This window comes from Podarcis filfolensis, assembly GCF_964270895.1.
Source record: "Podarcis filfolensis genome assembly, chromosome: 7".
NCBI classification, from domain to species: Eukaryota; Metazoa; Chordata; class Lepidosauria; order Squamata; family Lacertidae; genus Podarcis; species Podarcis filfolensis.
In genome coordinates this window covers 26,835,291-26,856,889 of record NC_139603.1, presented here as the reverse complement: position 1 = coordinate 26,856,889, position 21,599 = coordinate 26,835,291, and the positions used below count along the sequence as shown (strand labels likewise).

Below are 21,599 nucleotides of genomic sequence, written 5' to 3'. Positions count from 1 at the left end.
GGTTAAACCACAGAGCCCAGGACTTGCCGATCAGAAGGTTGGCGGATCGAATCCCTGCAACGGGGTGAGCTCCCGTTGCTCGGTCCCTGCTCCTGCCAACCTAGCAGTTCGAAAGCACGTCAAAGTGCAAGTAGATAAATAGGTACCACTGTGGTGGAAAGGGAAACTGGCCACATGACCTCCCGGAAGCTGTACACCGGCTCCCTCGGCCAATAAAGCGAGATGAGCGCCGCAACCCCAGAGTCGGCCACAACTGGACCTAATGGTCAGGGGTCTCTTTACCTTTAAGCTCCACTTCTCTTTTTAAGGGAGTATTTAACTGGGTACCAAACTGCGGGAGGCAGTGGAAGACAGGAGTGCCTGGCATGCTCTGGTCCATGGGGTCACGAAGAGTCGGACACGACTAAACGACTAAACAACAACAATTTAACTGGGTGTAAACATGCATAGGATTCCATTGCACTAAAGCTGAGTAGGTTGTGATGGATTAAAAACTGCATGCAGAAATCCCCACGATAGCTTCTGGTAAAAAACAATAGCAGCAGGGGTTTTGAGGGCAATGGAGGCGGAATTTGCAAAAACGGATGGGATGAAAACACGGCACACACCACAGCCGATAACACTACCTTCGACACGCCCACAAAACAACAACTAAGCGCTTATCTCCAGCGTCCGAAAACTTTGCTATAACTGGAACATCGAAATACACGTCGTGGTAAACAATGTTCCAATGTAGCCATTTACTGGAAGAAAAAAAAGATCCTGTAACAAGGGCTTGAACTCTTTTCTGACAAAGTGCTGATTTGCATGAACGGCAAAAAATAGAAATATTTTATATGCAAGAGAAATAAGTCGCGGAATTGGGCTGCCCCTGCTCAGAAACTGAACTTCCACGCCCACAGTTCGCCTAGAAGCCCCAGACGCCGCTTACTCATCCTTCCAGGAATGAAAGCTCACGCTCCGCTACGCGTTCGAAAGGGCGGAGCCCGTGCTTGGCGCAGCGCATGCCGGGAGCTGTAGTCTTCGAGCAGCGGCTTAGCCCGGCGCGGGGTTAGCGTGAAAACTACGAGCCCCAGAGCCACTGGCGGCGAGATCGGGGGAAGCTCGCTCGGCGCCTGGATTTTAACCGCACGTGGGAGTGGTTGAAGGCAAGGAGGGCCGGAGCGAGACGCAATTCCTGGCAAGGGCGAGCTCGCAACTAGTTCAAGCTGAGCTGCTTCTCCGATTCCAGCCGAGTCCAGGGGCGGCCGGGCGGAAAAACCTCCGATCATAAGACGCCTAGGAGGAAAGTCCCGGGCTGGCAGACAGTTTTGCGGGCGGGGCGGGGGGGGGGAGATGCTGGCGAGCTGCGCAGCAAAATAACAACACAACCACCCCGTTTACCCAATTTCCCTTTCACAACGGAGTAAATACTTCCTTCTCTGCCCATCGCGCATTTTTATTTTATTTTATTATTTGCGGCGTCCCACCAACTGGGCTGCTTCCAGTCTCTGGTGCTAAAGTTTCAGACCGCTTAGAGCCATGGGGAATGGGATGAACAAGGTAAAAAAACGCTGCTTATTCTGTTTTGTTTCTGGGTTTTTTGTTGTTTTTTTAAAAAATGCGTTCGCGCGCGAGGTTTCAGAAACGACCCAGTGAAGAAACAAATAGAGAGGATTTCCCCCCACCCCAAACTAAGCCACCCACTCGATGCTTGTTTTGATCCGTGGGAAATAGGGCGTTTAAAAGCGAATCTTCCTTTAAGGGGAACTTTCTGGATACTGAATGGCAACAAGCGACTGCTTTTGTGGTGGTGGTGGTGGTGTTGGGTGGCTGGCAAACGAAGGCGCTTGAAGAAATGGGAGGCTGGGTTTGCCCCGCCTCTGCTCCCCCCCCCCCCGGTTGTTTACTCGGAAGTAAGCTGCAGCGAGGTCAATGTCTGAGACTTGAGGCTGCAAGTTTATTTGCTGCTGGGGAGGGGAGGGTAAGGTGCCAGCGGGACTTCCTTTTGGGCACACGCATCATCATGTGCGTAGGCTGGTTTTGTGAGCCTGTGTAGGACAGAAGCCTTACACAGTTGGGCAAGCTCGTGTCTTGCCTCTCGTCCCCAATAGTGGGGAAAGCAAACGCCTCATAATTCACGCGGCTGGATCTGCGCCAGCCTTGCCACGCATCAACCTCCTCCTCCACCACCACCACCGCACATAGTGTGCTATTTTCACGGCTCGTTTCCTGGAGGCGCATTTTGGCTTTTGCATAGGCAGGCGGAAACGCTCCGGTTAGTCGAAGAACTTGCAGCTGGGTTCCTCCTCGGCCAGCTCGTGCATGCTCTTTAAATCGCTAGAGGAGCCTCTTGCAGTCGCCTTCCCCTTTGGCCATAAGAATGGTGGTGTTAGCTTTATAGAATCATAGCATTGTATTGCTGGAAAGATCATCCCGTCACAGATTCCCCATCCTTGGTTTATATTAAAAATAAATAAATAGAAGAGATCCTGGGCTTCTTGCACATTTCCACAGGGGCTGGTGGTTTGCATGTGTGTGCATCCCAGCTGCCCCCACTGATACGGATCGTGTTGGAAGTTGGTGGCGTTCAGTGTGTGATGGCTTGGTGCTGCTACCCGTGGCTTCCTGATGCCACATTGTACCAAGGAGTGATGCCCGTATTGCAAAGTGGGAGGCTGACAAAAGGAAGCCGGATACTTTCAATGTGGGGGAAGAGGAAAGAAGCAGAACACTTTGGTCAGACTTGGTTATGTCTGCCTGACAAGAAGTTGGATGATATGCTTCATGCCCACCTCATGATACACTGTGATGTCTCTCTTAATAAAAAGGACACAGGAAGCTGCCTTATATCAGGAGCTCAGTTGGTCGAGTAGGAGGCTCTTAATCTCAGGGTCATGGGTTTGAGCCTCATGCTGGGCAAAAGATTCCTGCATTGCTAGATGACACTTGTGGTCCCTTCCAATGCTACAATTCTATTGTTCTAAGTCAGATCATCGGTCTACCCAGCTTAGTATTATCTACACCAGCCTTTCTCACCTTGGGTTCCCAGATGTTCTTGAACTGCAACTTCCACCATCTCTGACCATTGGCCATGTTGGCTAGGAATGGTGGGAGTTGTAGTCCAGCAACATCTAGGGACCCAAAGGCAGTGGCTTTCCAGTGTTCCTGACATGAATATTTCCCAGCCCTTTCTGGAGATACTAGGGTTTGAATCTGGGGCTGTTTCCGTACAAAGCATATTGTCTACTACTCTGCTGGAGTTACTTAGAACATAGTGGAAGTGGAAGTCCTATCCATCACAATGAAGCATCCGTGTAAGATGGTTTAGGGCTCTAATTCTCTTATTATTATTTAAGGTACTTGGAGATGGCCTTTAATGCAGCTTACATAAAAGGCTTCCTTCGCATAGATTGATAGGATCCTCTGGCCAAGTGTGTGGGCGGGGCTAAGTAGGAAAGGTGGGCGTGCCCATGAAGAGTCCCACCCACATTGTACTTTGATTTGCCGGGCTAGATCTTGGCCCCAACAGCAGCAGCCAAGTTTGGCTGTAGCTGGGGTCATAAGTGTGCAATTAGGAGAGGAAGCGGCTGCTGAGTGAGTGGGCTTGCGAGCTGCTTTTGGCCACCTTTTTCATCCGTAATTACCGTGATGGGGCTGCAGTGACTTATCGCAAGAAGCTCAGAGGCTAACTGCAAAGCCACGCACCCCTGGAGATGACCAGGCCTGTTGGTATCAATGCCCTTAGTTGGTAAACGGAGTGTACCCTTTTCCCGTAACCATGTATGGTGTAGGCAAGAGAAATCGGCCAGCAGTGGATTACTTGAATTTTTCCAAAAACACCGCAGCCCTTTGTTCGTAAGCCAGACAGGCTTATTCGCTTCCTTAATGTTTCTGACAAAAGGCAACCCCCAGAGATTGCTGACAGCTGCTGTTGCCACAATTGGATCATCTGGCTGTTGTTTGCTCCTGCCCATTGCCTGACCCGTCTATAATGCTGCGCTCAGTCGCTCGCCTGCTGCTGGAACCTCCCTGAAGCGGAATCGGCAGCATTTGCTCACATTCTTCCTCTCACATACTGTGGTCTCTCCCACCCTTTGCGCCTTCGGTTTCCCCCCACTGTCTGTTTCATCTTGTAAGCTCCCTGGGGGCGGGGATCTGCCTCAGTAACTTTGGCAAGTCATTGAAGATGCTTTGTTCCGAGTCAGACCAATGCTCTTGTCCACATGGAACCAGTAGCAAGGTTTCCAGGGGTTCACGCAGGAGTCTCTTCCGGCCCTTCTTGGAGTTGTGAGGGATTGACCTTGGCATCTTTGGAATAGAAAGCTTGTGCTTTACTGCTGAACTGTACTTCCCTCCTCTGGGATCTGATGTGCCATGATATTGTTACAAAAGTTGGGTGCCTCCCCCTCTGTCTGCCGAGCAGTGGCAAGATCCCATGGGGTTGCAGACACAGCGGAGACTGTTGCAGCTTTCAGAAATATGGTTTATTTACCTATTTACACCTTCAGTCTGCAAGGAGGGAGTCCAGATCTTACAGCATGGTCATTTCAAGCCAGCCAGCCAGCAGCCAGCCTGCCCAAGATGGATCCTAGTCTTCCTTCCCTCTTCTTTTTCCCAGCAATCATTGCTCAAGACTTTTCCTTTCACCTCACACCCAGTTACCTTGGCAACCTTCCAACCCCTGTCTCTGTCCCTCCCTCAGGTGGGGAGAGGGGGAAGGACAGTTCTCTTGCATTGCCCATGGCCCTCAATGGGCTTAATTTGTTTCTTAATGGCCCTAGCTTGGCCAGGTCGTTTTGCATAGGGTAGCCCAGGAATTCATCTGCAGTTTGTTTCTCCCTTCACACTCCAATTAATTTAAATCGTACAATTTCTTAATTTCTAGGGTTTGGGGGGTCTCCCCCAAATCTATAAGAATATAGATCATGAACAGGAAAATTGAGACGCTCCAGATGTTGTTGGACTTCAGTTCGCATCAGTCATAGCCAGCATGGCCAATGGTCAGGGATAATAGGAGCAGTAGTCTAGCAACATCTGGTGGGCCACAGTTTCCCTATCCCTGTTGTAAGTAACACTTCCCTCCCCTGTATTTAACCCTCGCCCCAAAAGCATGGGCAAAGAGTTTTATGCATCAAGACCATTTGTGGCTTCATTTCATTGTGCTTTGGAGTTCAGTGGGCAACACCAAAGCATACTGAAGTGCATTTATGAGGATCTTATAATTCTCAGGGGGAACCGCTACTAAAGTTTAGGGACTAGGCAAGCATCTTCTTATGCCGACTTGTGGCTCTTTGCCACTGTGATCTAAATCATGGGGGAACGCATGCTATTTTCTCCTCACGTAGCATCATTTCCATGTCAGTCTCTTCCACAGAACGTGCGGTGCTGATGTGGTGACACCGTATGGAGTGAGGGTTCGAGACCACCCAAAAAGTATGGCATGCATCAAGAGAAAGTTCTGATCAGGGAGATTAGCGTTGGTTTGAAGGGGCCAAAGTGTGAGATGGGCATGGAAACAACATGGCCTGTTTTGTGGCAATTCCTGCGCATGTTAACTGCATTTTAATGTTCTAATATTGTATTTTGTTTTTTAAGCTGTATTTCAATCAATTGTTTTTATATTTGGTGTTAGCTGCCCTGAGCTCGGTCTTGACTGGGGAGGGTGGTGTATAAATAAATTTTTATTATTATTATTAACGAGAGTGCAGCCTCATTTATCATGGCTGTAGAATTGTAGAGTTGGAAGAGACCACGAGGATCATCTAGCATAACTGCAATGCCTGAATCTTTCACCCAACATGAGATTAAGAGTCTTATCCTCTACTGGTTGAATGATCCCTCAGGACTGTGATGCGGCCTGGTCCTTGTGCAAAGGCCTGCCTGCCCTAAGAAGTGTTGTGGTGAGAGGAATGGCAACTGTGGTGGGAAAGGGGACTATGTGGACTATGACTTGACACATATGCAGGTCATGTAGTACCTGCAGGTCCCTTCAGAGAGAGGCAAGCAATGTACGAGGGTTGCATTGTTCTGGCTGTCATGGTTCTCTGGTGAAACGGCGTGGAAAAGCTTCCTGTGACTTTAACTGGCATGTGCCAGTTGGCAAGGAAATGTCAAGTTGCATGTTCCTTGCCATTGTCATACCTCTGATATCAGCCTGTGTACATTCCTAAAACGATGAGCAAGTTTCCTGCCCCCCCTTTCTGTGTCATTGTCACAAGAAGGCTGGTCTGCCAAAGAGTATGAGAGGCCGGATAAATCTTGAGCACATTATTTGTTCAAGCTGGCAGGCTTTTGATATATAACCTCTTGCCACGCTCGATCCATGCAGCTTGCAGTCTTTTGCATTTGCTTACTTTGAGTTTGGATTTCGTTCAGGACTTGGGAATGATAAAAAATGAGGTACTGGTCAGCCCTGGCTGTTAAGCGGCTTCGAGTGACCCATTTAGTCATATGGGGGATACCACTAATCGCCATGGCACCTTAGGGGAGGGATATATTCATCAGAGCTGCAGCATGGGGCAGAAGATTTAACCAGCTTCTCCTCTTTCACATGCTGTGAGTTCTCTCTCTCTCTCTGTGTCCTCCTTCCCTGGCAGCTATTTAAATAGGGCAAACCAAAACCACCCTAATCTGACATTGGAGCTGCTTTATAGGCCAGGAGCTGTTCGTTTGCATGTGGTTGTTACTTCAAACCCTCTCGGTGCCCTCCTCACCTCTACAAAATGGTGGAAGGGCTGGAGATCCCCTGCCACAAAAGCCGCCGTACACAAATAGCTCCCTTTGTCCAGCAGATACCACGTAGCTGGGAGCTCATAGCAGATCTGGGGTGAAAATCATACCATGGACACGGATAGTCCACCCCAAAATTTCTGGCTATCAATATATATGATGGCCATATAATGAAGAGGGCATGGAGAGTTGTCCCGTCTCCCATAATCTCCAGTCCTGTTTCCACAGCCACAATCTCCTCATGTCTTTTACCTCTTAAGTTTCCAAATAGAGAACTAGTGAAACCCTCAAGGTTCAGATATGGTCCTTGGACTGCCAGTGTCTGCTCCTTCCTCTAATTCCAAATGTGTAAGAGATAGATTGTGGATGGTGATGAAGACCCATGCTGAAGGACACATAAACCAATGGGTACAACTTTATGTTAAGATGTAATGTCAATAAGTTCAGGACACTTCAAAAGAAGTCAGAAACCATCTAAGGGACAACTGAGGACCAGCCCCGAGTTCAGAGATGGCTTCAAATCAAGCCATTCCCATTACTGATTTAAGTAAAGTTACAGTATTTTTGGTGTAAAATGAGTGATAGATTGTTAGTTTAGAGCAGGGTTTCCTAGCTGTTTTCAAACTACAACTTCCATCATCCCTTGCTAGCAGGACCAGTGGTCAGGGATGATGGGAATTGTAATCCAAAAAAACCCCTGGAGACTCGAATTTGAGAAACACTAGTTTAGGTTTCTTTTACTGGTCCCCTCCTGCCTTTATTAAACTGCTGTTAAGCTACCGGACCCTGAAACTAAAAAGAAAAAAGCTTCAAAGTGAAGTGGGGAAGATTGGAAGGAAGAACATGCTGCCCTTACCATGTTGCCAGACTCTGCAGATATCAACAGTGTTATGTTCCATTCTGTATGCAAATTGAACTGTGTCAGATCATGTTACCACAAGAGATGTACATTTGATATTATATTTCTTTCTTTCTCACAGATCCTTCCTGGCTTGTTCCTTGGAAATTTTAAAGGTAAGTTCAGTGTCATTAGCAGTCATAGTGCCCAACCACATTTTGCTTCCAAACTTTGTTTCTCTCTGTGTGTGACAGCTTTGTCTAGGTTTGCCATACATCAGTAAAATTCCTGGCATGTCCTGCTTTTTGGGTGTAAAAATGGCATGGGGGGGATTTGCTGAATTGGCAAAATGTCAGGGAAAACCTGGATGTATCACTATTTGGTGGGGAGGGCTTCCTAAAAAAAAGCTGAACAGGAATGTCAGGAATTTTACTTTTACTTTGTCTCTCCCAAACTTTGGATGGTTTTTCTAAGGCAAGAGTAGGAAACCTGTGGCCCTCCTGTTACTGTTGGACTAACCATCAGGCCTTGGCTGATGTCATGGCTGATGGGAATTGTATTCTAATAAAAGCCATCAAAAACCACAGGTTCCTTGCCCCTGGCCAGCACTTGCTTATGTGAAAGAGACACAAGTCTCTACCTAAACCTGTCTGGTTTTGTGATCATCACCACTAAGCTTTCAAGTGGGGTATCTGCCTACTCCTTCCCCTTTGGTGCAGAGTACATTGCCACAGCCCATAGAGTCTTGTATTTGAAGCTAGCATGGTGCACACTCCAAAATCTGAGGAAGATAGATAGATAGATTTATTGCGGCCATTGGCCCATATCAGAAACAATACATCAAAATTTATCCATAAACAATACAATTTAAACAGTTCCAAAATTAAAACACCCATAAAAAATCTGAGGAAGGCAAATTCGGGTTTGCCCAATTAAAGAAAATAAAAATGGTCATGGGACAGAGCTCAGCAGGTTCTCACAGAACAATATGAAGAAGCTTTGCTGAGCGGCAAGTCTGATGCTAGTTCCCATTGCCTGAAGAGAGGGAGCTGCAGGAATGATAGTTCCCCACATCTGTTCCATCACTGCTACCTACTCATTTTGGTCTTCAGCTACCCTGCTTTCCTTAGCTCAACACAGTCTTTGTAGACATTAGCTGAGGAATGGATGAATGAGGCCCATGCTGTAAGTCTGAGACATAGTAGTATGTGAAATGGTACTCTAGGGGCAAGCTCAGCACCTGGTGCCACAGAAGTAGAAGGTAAGGGAACCCTGGATGGTTAAGTCCAGTCAAAGGCGACTATGAGGTTGTGGCGCTCATCTTGCTTTCAGGCCGATGGAGCTGGTGTTTGTCCGCAGACAACTTTCTGGGTCATAGGGACTAAACTGCTTCTGGTGCAATGGGTCACCACGACAAGTGCCAGAGCGCGTGGAAACACCGTTTACCTTCCCATTGCAGTGGTACCTATTTATCTACTTGCACTGGTGTGCTTTCAAACTGCTAGGTTGGCAGAAGCTGGGAGAGAGCAATGGGAGCTCACCCTGTTGTGAGGATTCAAACCGCTGATCTTCCGATCGGCAAGCCCAAGAGGCTCAGTGGTTTAGACCACAGCACCACCCTCTCCCCTGGATGGGCCACATAGCTCAAGCATGATCTGTAAGGATCATAGAACTGTAAAGTTGGAAGTGAACCCAAGGGTCATCTAGTCCAACCCCCTGCAGTGCAGAAGATTGGCAGCTTTTACTTCTGTTTTCAATTAACCACAGTTTATGTAGTGGCCAAACCTCAACAAACTGTGGTAAGGCTTGACTCCGGTTTTCTGAAACAAGCCAACTTCAGATTGTAGCTTATGGAGTTGGCTTGTTTCATTAAACTATTCAATAATCCATTGTTCAGATTAAGCTCAGTTTAAATTCAGATGTAATGGTAAACTTCCAGCCTCCTTTCCCAGATTTGTTTGTGCAATTCATGTAGTTTAGTATGACATGTGACTAATGTTGGAATATTTGCACCAACACCAGTGCCAGACTGTGTGTCAGTAGAGATTTTAATTTTTAAAAGTGAGGGATTGAGAGGCTTTCCCTTTTCACCTCTGCCCACAACCATTTTAAGGGAAAACAAGATGACAATGGCAAATCCGATGTTGAAATTACTTCTTTTTTGCTCTAAAGTTGTAGTGGGCCATGGTACAGTTTCAGGCTCGTGGCAGAGTAATGGCATTTTCAAACAGGTAAAGACCGGATGGTGCGGGTGGCACTGTGGGTTAAACCACTGTCCTGCTTGGGCTTGCCAATTGAAAGGTCGGCGGTTCGAATCCCCGTGACAGGGTGAGCTCCTGTTGTTTGGTCCCAGCTCCTGCCAACCTAGCAGTTTGAAAGCATGCAGTGCAAGCAGATAAATAGGAACCGCTCTGGCGGGAAGGTAAACAGCATTTCCGTGCGCTGCTCTGGTTCTCCAGAAGCAGCTTAGTCATGCTGGCCACATGACCCAGAAAAACTGTCTGCGGAAGCGGACAAATGCCGGTTCCCGCAGCCTGTAAAGTGAGATGAGCGCCGCAACCCCAGAGTTGTTCGCGACTGGACTTAATTGTCAGGGGTTCCTTTACCTTTACCTAAAGTCCGGATGGGCGGCAAGGAAGAGATGGCAGGGTTAGACACTGTTGCCAACTGCATCCCAAGCCACACCTTGGGACAGTAGCACTGCTTAAGTTCATACCTGAAAAGGATCATGCTACAGTTCCAAAAACAGGCCTCAAACCAAAGAGGCTTAGTTGTGTAACGTTGACAGCACTATGTTTTTATCAGGTTTGACTAAAAGCTTAGCCCCTTTATTGGTTCAGTGCTTTGGCAGTTGACAAGAATGTGTCATTTGGGGAATGTAAATAAACGATTAAATGGTGGATAAAGAATAAAACTGGTGAACGTGGGAAGAAGGTAAGTAATGTGGATTAAATAACACGGTGGTGTGGTTTTGCGTTTGTGAGAAACAAACGTACAAACTGATCTGAGGTTCGTCGGCTGTAACACCGAGACCTTGGTGGCTAAAGGTTGAATACACCCAGCGCTGCGAAACCGAGACCTGGTATCTGTTTCCCAATTTGGTTCTTTTTAGATTTCTCCCTCTGTGATTGAGTCGAGGCAAAGAGAAGCTGGCTGATATTGCAGAGTGAGTCAGCACTTAACCACCGACTTCGAGCTGTGCAGCTTTTCTGACTTGCAACCTCTGCTGGCTGCTGCATCAGTTGGCCTGTGAAGTGTTGTCCACTGTTTCTATGGAGGCGATATATAAATGCTGGTGGTTAAGCTGCGGCAGTTTAATCCTTCAGCAAGCTGCCCGTTAGTTCACCAGGACGACTGCTGGGAACTCTTCCCAATTCAGCAATAAGATCTACAGTTGGTTGTGTTTCGGCATGCTAAGTGGAACGCCACAGGCCAATTTCTAAATAACTCTCTCCTCTTGTCTTGGTTGTTCTGGACTTAAAATGTAAGATGGCTACATTTGAAAGGCCCCTTTTAAACTGCCATGGTTTTTACGGTTTTATTGTTTGGAAGGAACAGACTAGTGCATTTGAAGCTCGCAGCTCCTCACCCCAGCTATTGGCTCCCTCAATGTTCCACTGGAATTACTGATACTTCAAGTCTGGATCACGTTTATCCTTAGGCAGTGAAATCTTGAATGGAGAAATGTTCTAAAATTTATTCTATGAGATGTAAAAATGGCATATTCTGTAGCATGTATATAAGTCACAAAACTTCAAAACAAAGTAGGCCTCGAGTGAACGTGTTTGGGGAGGGCGTTCTATAGTCAGGGCACCATGAGGGGGAAAAGACCCTGTCACTGGTGGCGCTCTCCCTCAAAGATGTGGCACCCAGCTCTTATTGTCAGAAAGTTCTTCCTGTTGTTTAGTCACAATCTCTTTCCTTGTAACTTGGATCCATTGTAACTTTCCTTGTAACTTGGATCCAGGAGAAAGCAAGCTTGCTCCATCCTATGTGTGACAGCTCTTTAGATATTTGAAGATATCTAAAGGGGTAGAAAGATGAGAGAGTTGGTTTCTTCTGGTCTCTCCACATGAAACTGGAATCTAATCATAACATGCTCCTCCACCTACCTCAAGGCCACCAAATAACACAGCAACAAAACAAAACAAAGCTTTGTTACATTAAAATCCTGCCAGCGCCTTACTGAGTCAGAGCATCTCCCATCTAGCTCAGAACAGTCTACACAGTCTAGACTCTGTGCTGACTGATGGTGGCTCTTCTTGGTTGCATTCAGACAGGAGTCTTTCTGAGCCCTGCCTACAGGAGCCAGGAGTTGAACATAGGTCCTTGGGAGCATGCAAAGCACATGCCCTACAATCCAAGCTGCTGCCCACAAATCCAAAGTTGATATTTGCTTGGTAGGAGAGGAGCATACATCTACTCAAAACACCAACATGTACTTCAAATGTTGAGTGTCGCTAGAACCTAGGCAAGATTTGTAGATTTCTGGGTATGGTCTGCAAGCACATGAGGTCACCGCCTTGCTGAAGGTCAGCAGGCTTTGGTCTGGTTAGTGCCTCAGTGGGTCACCACCACTTAGAGCCTATGTGTATGTTGACTTGGGTTTCCATGCAGAAGAAAGGTATGGTACAAGTGTAAGAAAATATACAAATAAATGAATAAATAAGCACATAAGGTCCTGCTGGACCAGTGGCCCATCTAGTCCAGCAGCGAAGCCCACATTATTATTATTATTATTATTATTATTACAAGGAGGACTCTCAGGCATATACCTCCACATGTGGTGGGAATGTCCCAAAATCCAACTCTTCTGGACATCATTCATACAAGAAATATGTAAAATAACTAAGCAAGTGTTAGAAGTCACCCCAGAACTGGCCCTACTCAACATCTTCCAAGACAATAATGCCCACTCATAACACAAAGAGCTCATAAACCACCTACTCTCAGTAGCCACAAGCATCATAGCCAGACACTGGAGAGACCTGTCAGGAGTAAGCATAGACCAATGGTACCAAATAGTATGGGAAACAGCCTTATTAGAAAAACTCGCCAACAAACTGAAACTGACACGGGGGCAAATAGAAGAAGATGCCTTCACCCTGGTTTGGTTCCCCTTTATCACATCACAGCCCAACAAGACAATGACAAGAACCCGCCGACAGCATTCAAATCAATCTGGCTAAACTGATACAAACACACACACACCCCACTCACACACAAAAACAAATTTCACTAGAGCCAATCAAAGACAGCCAACCACACCCTAGGCCAACCTCTTTCACCACCAAAGGAATACAAGCGAATAGTAAAGAGAACTCGCTGAAGTGACACTGACACAAAGCCTCACACATACACTAAGTAGAATAGAAGCATTGCCACCGGACCCCACCCCCACTCACCAGTCCCTCCTCCACCTCTTTCCCCCTTTTCTTCCTAATGTAACACAAATGTCTCAGCAAATGAAACTGATCTGTAGAAAATGTAACTTGAAAAAAGAGACATTGTACATACTTTTGTAAACCAAGAAATCTTTAATGAAAATATATCAAAAACAACGACAAGGAGGACTCTCCCCTCTCCTGCAGTTCCCAGCAAATGGTTTTCAGAAGCATCTGTGTCCAAACAGTAGAGGTATCCAACAGGGTTAGTAGCCACTGATAGTCTTATCACCCATGAATTCTTTCCTGCAGAAATCTTCAATGCATGTATTTTGGATGTCATTTTACAGTACAGTATATAGGAGGCCAGGGGACGCGGGTGGCGCTGTGGGTAAAACCTCAGCGCCTAGGACTTGCCAATCGCATGGTCGGCGGTTCGAATCCCCGCGGCGGGGTGCGCTCCCATCATTCGGTCCCAGCGCCTGCCAACCTAGCAGTTCGAAAGCACCTCCGGGTGCAAGTAGATAAATAGGGACCGCTTACCAGCAGGAAGGTAAACGGCGTTCCGTGTGCTGCGCTGGCTCGCCAGATGCAGCTTGTCACGCTGGCCACATGACCCGGAAGTGTCTGCAGACAGCACTGGCTCCCAGCCTCTAGAGTGAGATGAGCGCACAACCCTAGAGTCTGTCAAGACTGGCCCGTATGGGCAGGGGTACCTTTACCTTTACCTTTACCTTTATATAGGAGGCTAGGGATGCGGGTGGCTCTGTGGGTTAAACCACAGAGCCTAGGACTTGCCGATCAGAAGGTCGGCAGTTCGAATCCCCGTGACGGGGTGAGCTCCCGTTGCTCGGTCCCAGCTCACCTCAAAGTACAAGTAGATAAATAGGTACCGCTCCAGCGGTAATGGCATTTCCGTGCACTGCACTGGTTCACCAGAAGCGGCTTGGTCATGCTGGCCGCATGACCCGAAAGCTGTACGCCGGCTCCCTCGACTGGCCCTAATGGTCAGGGATCCCTTTACCTTTACCTGTATATAGGAGGCTAGCAATACCTTTCTTCCCTTTACTGAAAAGCAAATGACAGCATGGGTATTATTTCTAGGTTTTCACCTATAAAGTCTTAATTAAACAACCTATGGCCTTTTTTGTAAAGTTAGGAGAGATCCCCACCAGGTCATCTGGGGGAGAGCTCAGTAGCTGGAGAGGTGGGTGCATTTAGGACTCAAAATGTTAAAATCAGTACCTTGAATTGAGCCTGGAAATGAACCAGGAGTCAGTACCACTGGCCTAGAATTCACTCCCCCCCTCCATTTACTTTGACGTCTAATGTCCAACTTTTAAGATCGTAATTGGTGATAAATCTAGATTCCGCCCCCCTCTATTCTCCTCATTGTGACATGAATTGTTTGTTTAAATGATTAAGAAGATTAACTGAACATCTACAGAGCAGCACTTTCCATTGAATGAACTGCTTTTGGGGCTCGTGGTTTATAATGGGAGATGCCAGGGATTTTCCCTTCTTCAGAAAACATCCTTCTCCAGTTTATGCGTTCAAAAGCTTTTCTCGGTCCCCCGCCCCCCCCAGCATGGAGATGCTGTGATTGGTGACAAAGATTGTGACTGCTGAATTTTGAGCTATTATGCAGCTTTTAAAGGTGCCCAAGCCAATTTGTGATACGGTGACAATTCTCGTGATCATGTATGTCTGGTTGTAAAAGAGCCATTGACTTCCCCCAAAAAAGAACTCACCCAGCACAATCTATTTATAGCATTTATATCTTCCCGTCCCTTTAAGGAGTTCAAGTCGGCACCCATTGTTCTCTCCCCACAACACCCCAGTGAGGTAGGTTAGGCTGAGAAAACGTAACTGGGCCCAGCTCACCCAGTGAACTTCATTCGTGAGTGGGGATTTCAACCCGGGTCTCCGCTGTCTTACTCCCAGCACTCTAGTCAGCACAGCACACTGTTGTTGTTGACAGAAGAAGAAGAAGAGGAGTTTGGATTTGATATCCCGCTTTATCACTACCCGAAGGAGTCTCAAAGCGGCTAACATTCTCCTTTCCCTTCCTCCCCCACAACAAACACTCTGTGAGGTGAGTGGGGCTGAGAGACTTCAAAGAAGTGTGACTGGCCCAAGGTCACCCAGCAGCTGCATGTGGAGGAGCGGAGACGCGAACCTGGTTCACCAGATTACGAGTCTACTGCTCTTAACCACTGCACCACACTGGCTCTCTTAAGACCATTACGTAGCCAGTCAGTGCTTCTGTATAGCAGCTGATGCTCAGGAAAGCTTCTCTTCTTTGTAGCTCAGCAATCCACTCCTAATAGGGAGAGGAGCACGTTTCAAAGTTATGCTTTTTGTGGTGCTACTTGATAATTGAGTTAAATATCGCTGACTGTGCTAATGGCTTTTCCTCCCTGGTCTCCTTTTCCACAGATGCTCGTGACACCGAACAGCTGAAAAAGAACAACATAACGCACATTCTTTCGATCCATGACAGTGCCAGGCCTATGCTGGAGGTAAGGGAAGAAAGCTGGTACAGCTTGAGCCATCATCGCTTCCCTCGCCACAGCCTTCTCTTAAACTCCCCGTTACATTACTCCATCATGGTGTTTTAAACTTGCCTCGTACAATGGTCAGTGCATCATGGGCACTGTCACCTGGCTTTCACCTGATCTGTCAGGCTCCGGGGACTTGGCTTCCTCCCCTCCCCCCCCCACCGTTGGCTGTAGATAAGCAGGACAAAGCGAAAAGAGTCCCTTGCCAGAGCCAGGGCTTTTTCGGCCGTGGCCCCAATCTGGTGGAACGCTCTGTCACAAGAGACTAGGGCCCCCGTGGGACTTGACATTTTTCCGCAGAGCCTGCAAGACGGAACTGTTCCACCAGGCCTTTGGCCAAGGCACAGTCTGACACCCTCTCTCCTTCTGCAATCCTCATAGAACTCTAGCCCAATGGTTGCCATTAATTTGACTCTGAGTTGATTTTAGAATGTATTTCAATTAATTGATTGTGATTTTATGTAAACTGTGTTATTTTTACTGTTGTTAGCCACTCTGAGCCCGGCTTTGGCTGGGGAGGGCTGGATATAAATAATTCACTATTATTATTATTATTATTATTATTATTATTATTAAAGAGTCTTTAATGATCACAGCAAAAGAACAAAGCACAAAGGTGTTCCCACTTCCCCCCTAGTCACTTCTGTCTTGGAACCTGATCTCGCAACCCCCCCGTTTTTGTATCGCCACCTTATCTTTTCTATGTGACCTTGGACTGATAGGCTGGACACTTTCCAGCCAGAGAGAGTCTGTTAGATCTCTCTCTTCCAGTTCTTCTCCACCTTGCTGACCACCTCCCAGTTCGCCCCAACTTTTGTCTTCCGAACTATGCCCCTCTGCAAACCACCGTTCCAAATCTATACTGCTCCACTGCTCCTGGTTAGCTTCCGGATCCTGGTCAGGAGCAGGGCGAAGCTCCCAGTTGCCCTCACAGTTTGCTTGCCGACTTCCCAGGTTCAGCTGGGAAACAATCTATGGGTTCATTCAGACTTCCCCTTGTCTCCCCTCTTTCCCCCAGGGGAAACCCAATCTTTAGTGCTGAATCGGAGCAATTGTTTGATGGCGGAGCAATATCCTGGACAACGGATGATACAGAAGCTCTCTCCCCCATCTGTTTTCACAGGACTTGGGTTAGGATCCTTGGGCTGTGCTTGCAAGGGGGGTGGAGAGGCCTGTCTTTGGATGGCAACATTCAGAAAGGTTGAAATTTATGGCCAAGAGCATAATATCACAATTAAACACACACACACCCCTCCAGCAAGAAAGTTTGCTCAGTTTGAAAGTCTAGGTTACACAGTGGTTATCTGGTGTGTAACAAATTTGGCGAGCTTAATGGGCTGGGTTTATTCTTTCGTGACATATATTGCCATCCACTTGGAAAGTTGCCTTGAATTTTCTGTGATCGGCAACAAAGGCTCCATCTGCGCTATGCATTTAAAGCCGTATCATGTCATGTTAAACAGCCCTGGCTTCCCTTACAGAATCCTAGGAATTTTAGTTTAGGGGTGCTGGTAGTTGTTAGGAGAACCGCCCCCCAACACCAATTCCATGGTCAGAGCCAGAATTCTCATAGTTCCCTGGGAAGAGGAGTTGATTGTTAAACTACTCTGGAAATCATAGCTCTGCGAGAGGAATAGGAATCTCCTACACTCAGCACCCTAAAAAGGATTCTTTGGAGGAAGTCATGGCTGGCAAGATACTTCTTTAACTGTATAGTACAGATGGATTGATTTGGATAGCACTGAGCTTAAAAATCAGTGGGAGTTGTCATCTCTTCTTTTTAGATGTGGACCCAAATTTAAAGGCACAAGGGCACTCTGACTAACATGTCTTTCAGAGTTTACAGGGTAAATTTTCACAGCAAGTTCACGTTTTACAAAACTGACGGGGGAAACTCTGCTAAGAAAAAGCAACACTATTCCACCTATATGCTTCTGGCAGGATAGTTTCACATGAGTTGTGCATGTATATCTTCAAAAAATAGTCAATAAGACATTGACTTGGATTTGTCCCAGATTATAATAGGGATGATTGGTCACTCTTAATACTTTATGAATTGACTGAAGAAATCTGGGAGGCAATTTTATTTTTCTTTAGTTACAGGATGCAGTTGACCTCTTCACAGCTGCAATTCTGCGGGGAATGGTGCTGTAAATTTCATCATACCTCGATCCGTTTTATCAATTTACTGTCAAATTTGTGGCTTTTAAGATTCAGAGGTTTCATAGTACTGGCTAATTAAATGTTTCTCTGTTTTGAATTTGAGATTTTTCTGTGTGTGAAGCACTGTCGGATTTCATTTGATGGGTTGATCAGTTTCCCTGTTACTAAGCACATTTGAATTTTAATTCTTATTCTCCAAGCTGAGGGCAGGACCCCCCCACCTCTTCTGTAGTCTGTGCCCTCATAGCGTTAAAGAATCAAACAGAATCGTGATCTGAAAACAATTGCTTGGAATCTGGGGAAAGCCCAGGTTCCACTGATCTCTTCAGAGAAGCATTAGGTTTACTTGAAATGATCATTTTGACTTCACCTGAAGAAGTTTTAGTTCAAGAGTTTACCATTGGAGTTTTAATGTTTCTTATATTTTGGTTCTCAACACCAGTGATTCAGTTGCATGAGGATCTGTTTTTGTAAGGCGATGTCAATAGGAACCACACTCAATGATGGTCAGGGCATTTCCGAAGCAAATTCAATCTTAAAGAGTGTGATTCAATTATCACTTTTATTAGTGGTGGAATGGAACTTGTCCTGGTTGGTTATTCTCTTGAGTTCGGAAATAATTGCACAATCCACCTTAGTTGGTTGCCTTTTGAATTTTGCACAGCCTGTTTCCCTCATGCGTTTTCAACAAATATTTCAACGATAAAATAACGGCGAAATGGCTTTGCTTATTGCTGAAACTTTTGAATATTTTCAATAATAAAATGAGTCATGAGCATTTGTACTGTACTTGGGCGACTGCTCCTTAAAGCAACTGAAAGGACAAATAAACAAATTACTGGGGGTTTTTCCCCCCCTTCTCTCCCGAAGCGGTTCTTTAGCTGTACTGAGCAGAACTCTTGATAACCTCTTGTTGTGCTTGAGAAAACCTTGAGAAACCAACTGTTTCCTAATTAAGCCATTTTGATGAAATGCCTCTCATTCGAAAGAGGTATGTCCACCCCTCATCTGTTGATGTGGCAAGTCAAAATAACACATGGGGTTTTTTTTCTGGGCTAACCTGAAAGAACTTGCCAGGTGTTTGAGGGTTTTTATTTGCATCTTCCTTCAAAATGAGGTGCCCCGAGGTTTTGTTTTTGGCTCTTAAAGTGTTTCTTGGAAGCTGTCGTTGAAAGGTTTACATAAATTTAAATACCGAGAAGTTCAATGCCAAAAATAAGGCATTTCTTTCTTTCTTTTTAAACTGCTTAATTTCAGCCTAGAAGTTTGTGGTCATTTAGGACAGCTCAAAAGTCCTGATTGGTTATTGCCCTTTCCATTTAAAAAAGATGATGATTCATAAGTCTCCGAGAAGACAGGCATCTAAAGTTTCAAAGTTTCTGAAGTCTCAAAGCAAACTTTCAAACGGGAGATTGGTGTTAGATCAGGGGAATTAAATATCTGATCCTAAATTTGTTTGAACAGCATGTAACTGATTGAATGTACTTAAAAGTAGATGGTTACATTTTCTTCTTTCACCACAAATTTAGAGTACTTGGATTACTAGCTTAAAGAACTTGAATAAGTATTCTTTTCGCTGAGAATGTGTATCTAAGAATGAAACAATTCATTTAATGATCTTTAATGTGGACATCTGTTTCATTTAAGTTTCTTTGAAAGTAAAGATTTTTTTAAAAATCTATTGTTCAGATTCATTTATAGCAATTGAATGCAAGTTGCTATTGTAAATTCTGGAGATTTTGATCTTACTATTCTGTGTTTGCTCATTCTTTATTCTTTTAAATGAACAAGAATTGGGACTTAGTTAAAAACAACAACAATTACTGAGTGGTCTGTCTCCTTCAGAATCAGAAGTGGTGTTATGTGGCTAACAAAATTGTGAAGCATAATTTTCAAATTGTTGTCGGTTCTCTAGAGTGTTAAAACAGAGGCTAAAATACCTTTCTAAAGAGATAGCCAGCTATTCAGTTCCATGCCCTAGAAATTTTAAAGCATTTTCTTTATACAATTCTTATTTGTATTTTCTATATAAATGTAGAACTCATTGTGGGTTTCATGAGCAAATCTGTTAACTAGCTTCAAATACCTACTGTCATGATTTTCCTGTTAACTGAAAACGAATACATGGGTTTGGAAAATCTGAAATATGTGTAAAATTTGATGATAGCTTTTCTTTAAAATGTAAAATTGAGTGAGTAGTTTTTATCTGGGCAAAGCCCTGGTGAGGCAATTTACCTAGCATCAGAATTTTCCAGCATCTTGACCTGGTACCAGCATGATGGCTATTAGAGTAATATGAGCGAATATCAGACATTCTGCAGAGCTGAACTCTTGCTTCTTTCAGCTATGACAATCTTGAAATCTGAATACTTGCGCTAGTTTTGTTAACTCTCCCTTTGTATCGGTTTAACAGTTCGCTTGACTTTCAGGGCCTAAAGAGAAATAAAAAAGCTTCTCTTTGTGGTTACTCTTGTCTGATGAAATAGAAAACTGAGAGGAAAATGAATTTATTGGCTTCCAATGCACGCCTTTTCGAAGGCACTGGAATTTGGAGAAATTGGCCTAGTTGTATTTTGACTGACTTTTGGTTTTTGTTGGTTGATGTCCCACTCTAGATATTATGCCAGCAACCCCATACCCTCTAATACGACGTCAGGAAAAATGAGAATGCCATATTCCAGGGCCACACTGCCATGTGAGTCATGTGACCTGCGCGAGATTGCAGTCCCAAAGAAAGCACTTTTTTGGACACTGCACCCTGCCCCCCAAAGCTTTTTTCAGGCATAGTGCCCCCAAATGTGTGATATTGTGTTTTTTGGGGGTGAGAGGACACCCCAAAATCACATGAGACCATGGTTCCCAAAATATCCACCATGCTCTCGCAGGAAAAAAATGGATGTCCCTGTTTTTCTGGGACAGTTGTGGGGTATGCAACCCTGATGTAGTAAGTTTCAGGGTGAGGCTCTTGTCATGATGACCTGTGATAAGACAGATGGTTCTTTTACGGCGCTACTTAGAAGATGCCTACACAAAATTGGGAATTTGCATGAAACTGCTCATGCCTGGTAACTATGTTGGTTGCTGCTTCCCTCACCATACGTAAGTAACCCATTTTTTATGCATCTATCCTGCTCTTTATATTGTGAAATTCAATGCAGATTGGATGAAGTTGTTCACAATACCACCGAATCATTGAAATTGGACCTGCAGGGGATGTGATTCAAAGACCAGCTGGAATCGGCCGGGTCTTCCATTCACCCCACTGCCATGTATTCACCAGCCTTGCCTTCGATATTATCCGCGCCTTGAATCAGTTACACTGGTGGCTGTCATTTCCCCTTTTCTCTTGCAGTCAGATTTCCTTTAGTCGTCCACACTTAGCCACAAACCCCCCGATGCAGTCTGCTTGCATAATAAGCAGCAAAGTTTGTTGTTGTTGAATGTAATGTATACGTATCAAAAATAGATAGATGATAGATAGATAGCTAGATAGATAGAATATACCGTATTTTTCGCCCTATTGGATGCACCGGCCCATAGGACGCACCTAGTTTTTTTTGGGGGGGGGTAAAGGAAAATTTTTTTATTCCCTCCCCCAGCCGCTGATATCTGCCCGAAGCGCGGGGCGCTCTGCTTCAGCGCGCCCCGCGCTCCGTGCAGCAGGCTGCTATCCGCAGCCTAGGGAGCCCTGCGGGAACTCCCGCGGGCTCCCCAGGCTTGCTGATAGCTTCCTGAAGCCTGGAGAGCAAGAGGGGTCGGTGCTCTCCATGCTTCAGCGAAAGCCTGCATTCACCCCATAGGACGCACACAGATTTCCCCTTCATTTTTGGAGGGGAAAAAGTGCGTCCTATAGGGCGAAAAATACGGTATGCACTAGAACAGTGGCTTGTTGACAATTAGAGGTCATTTTGGGACAATTCTTAGACAGCTTGCATGCGGGTG

The 21,599-nt window shown here is 45.7% G+C and overlaps 1 protein-coding gene across 1 annotated transcript in view; it reads left to right on the top strand.

The window, feature by feature from the left end:
• Positions 1–1,102: 1,102 nt before the first annotated feature.
• The window catches only part of DUSP22 (dual specificity phosphatase 22), a 44,146-nt gene continuing 23,649 nt past the window's right edge, over positions 1,103–21,599 (top strand). Inside the window, exons 1-3 of the mRNA XM_083624108.1 lie at positions 1,103–1,542; positions 7,692–7,725; positions 15,373–15,455. Of these exons, the coding sequence (XP_083480234.1) occupies positions 1,522–1,542; positions 7,692–7,725; positions 15,373–15,455 (138 nt within the window). The 5' untranslated portion in view covers positions 1,103–1,521. The remainder of the gene's footprint in view (positions 1,543–7,691; positions 7,726–15,372; positions 15,456–21,599) is intronic.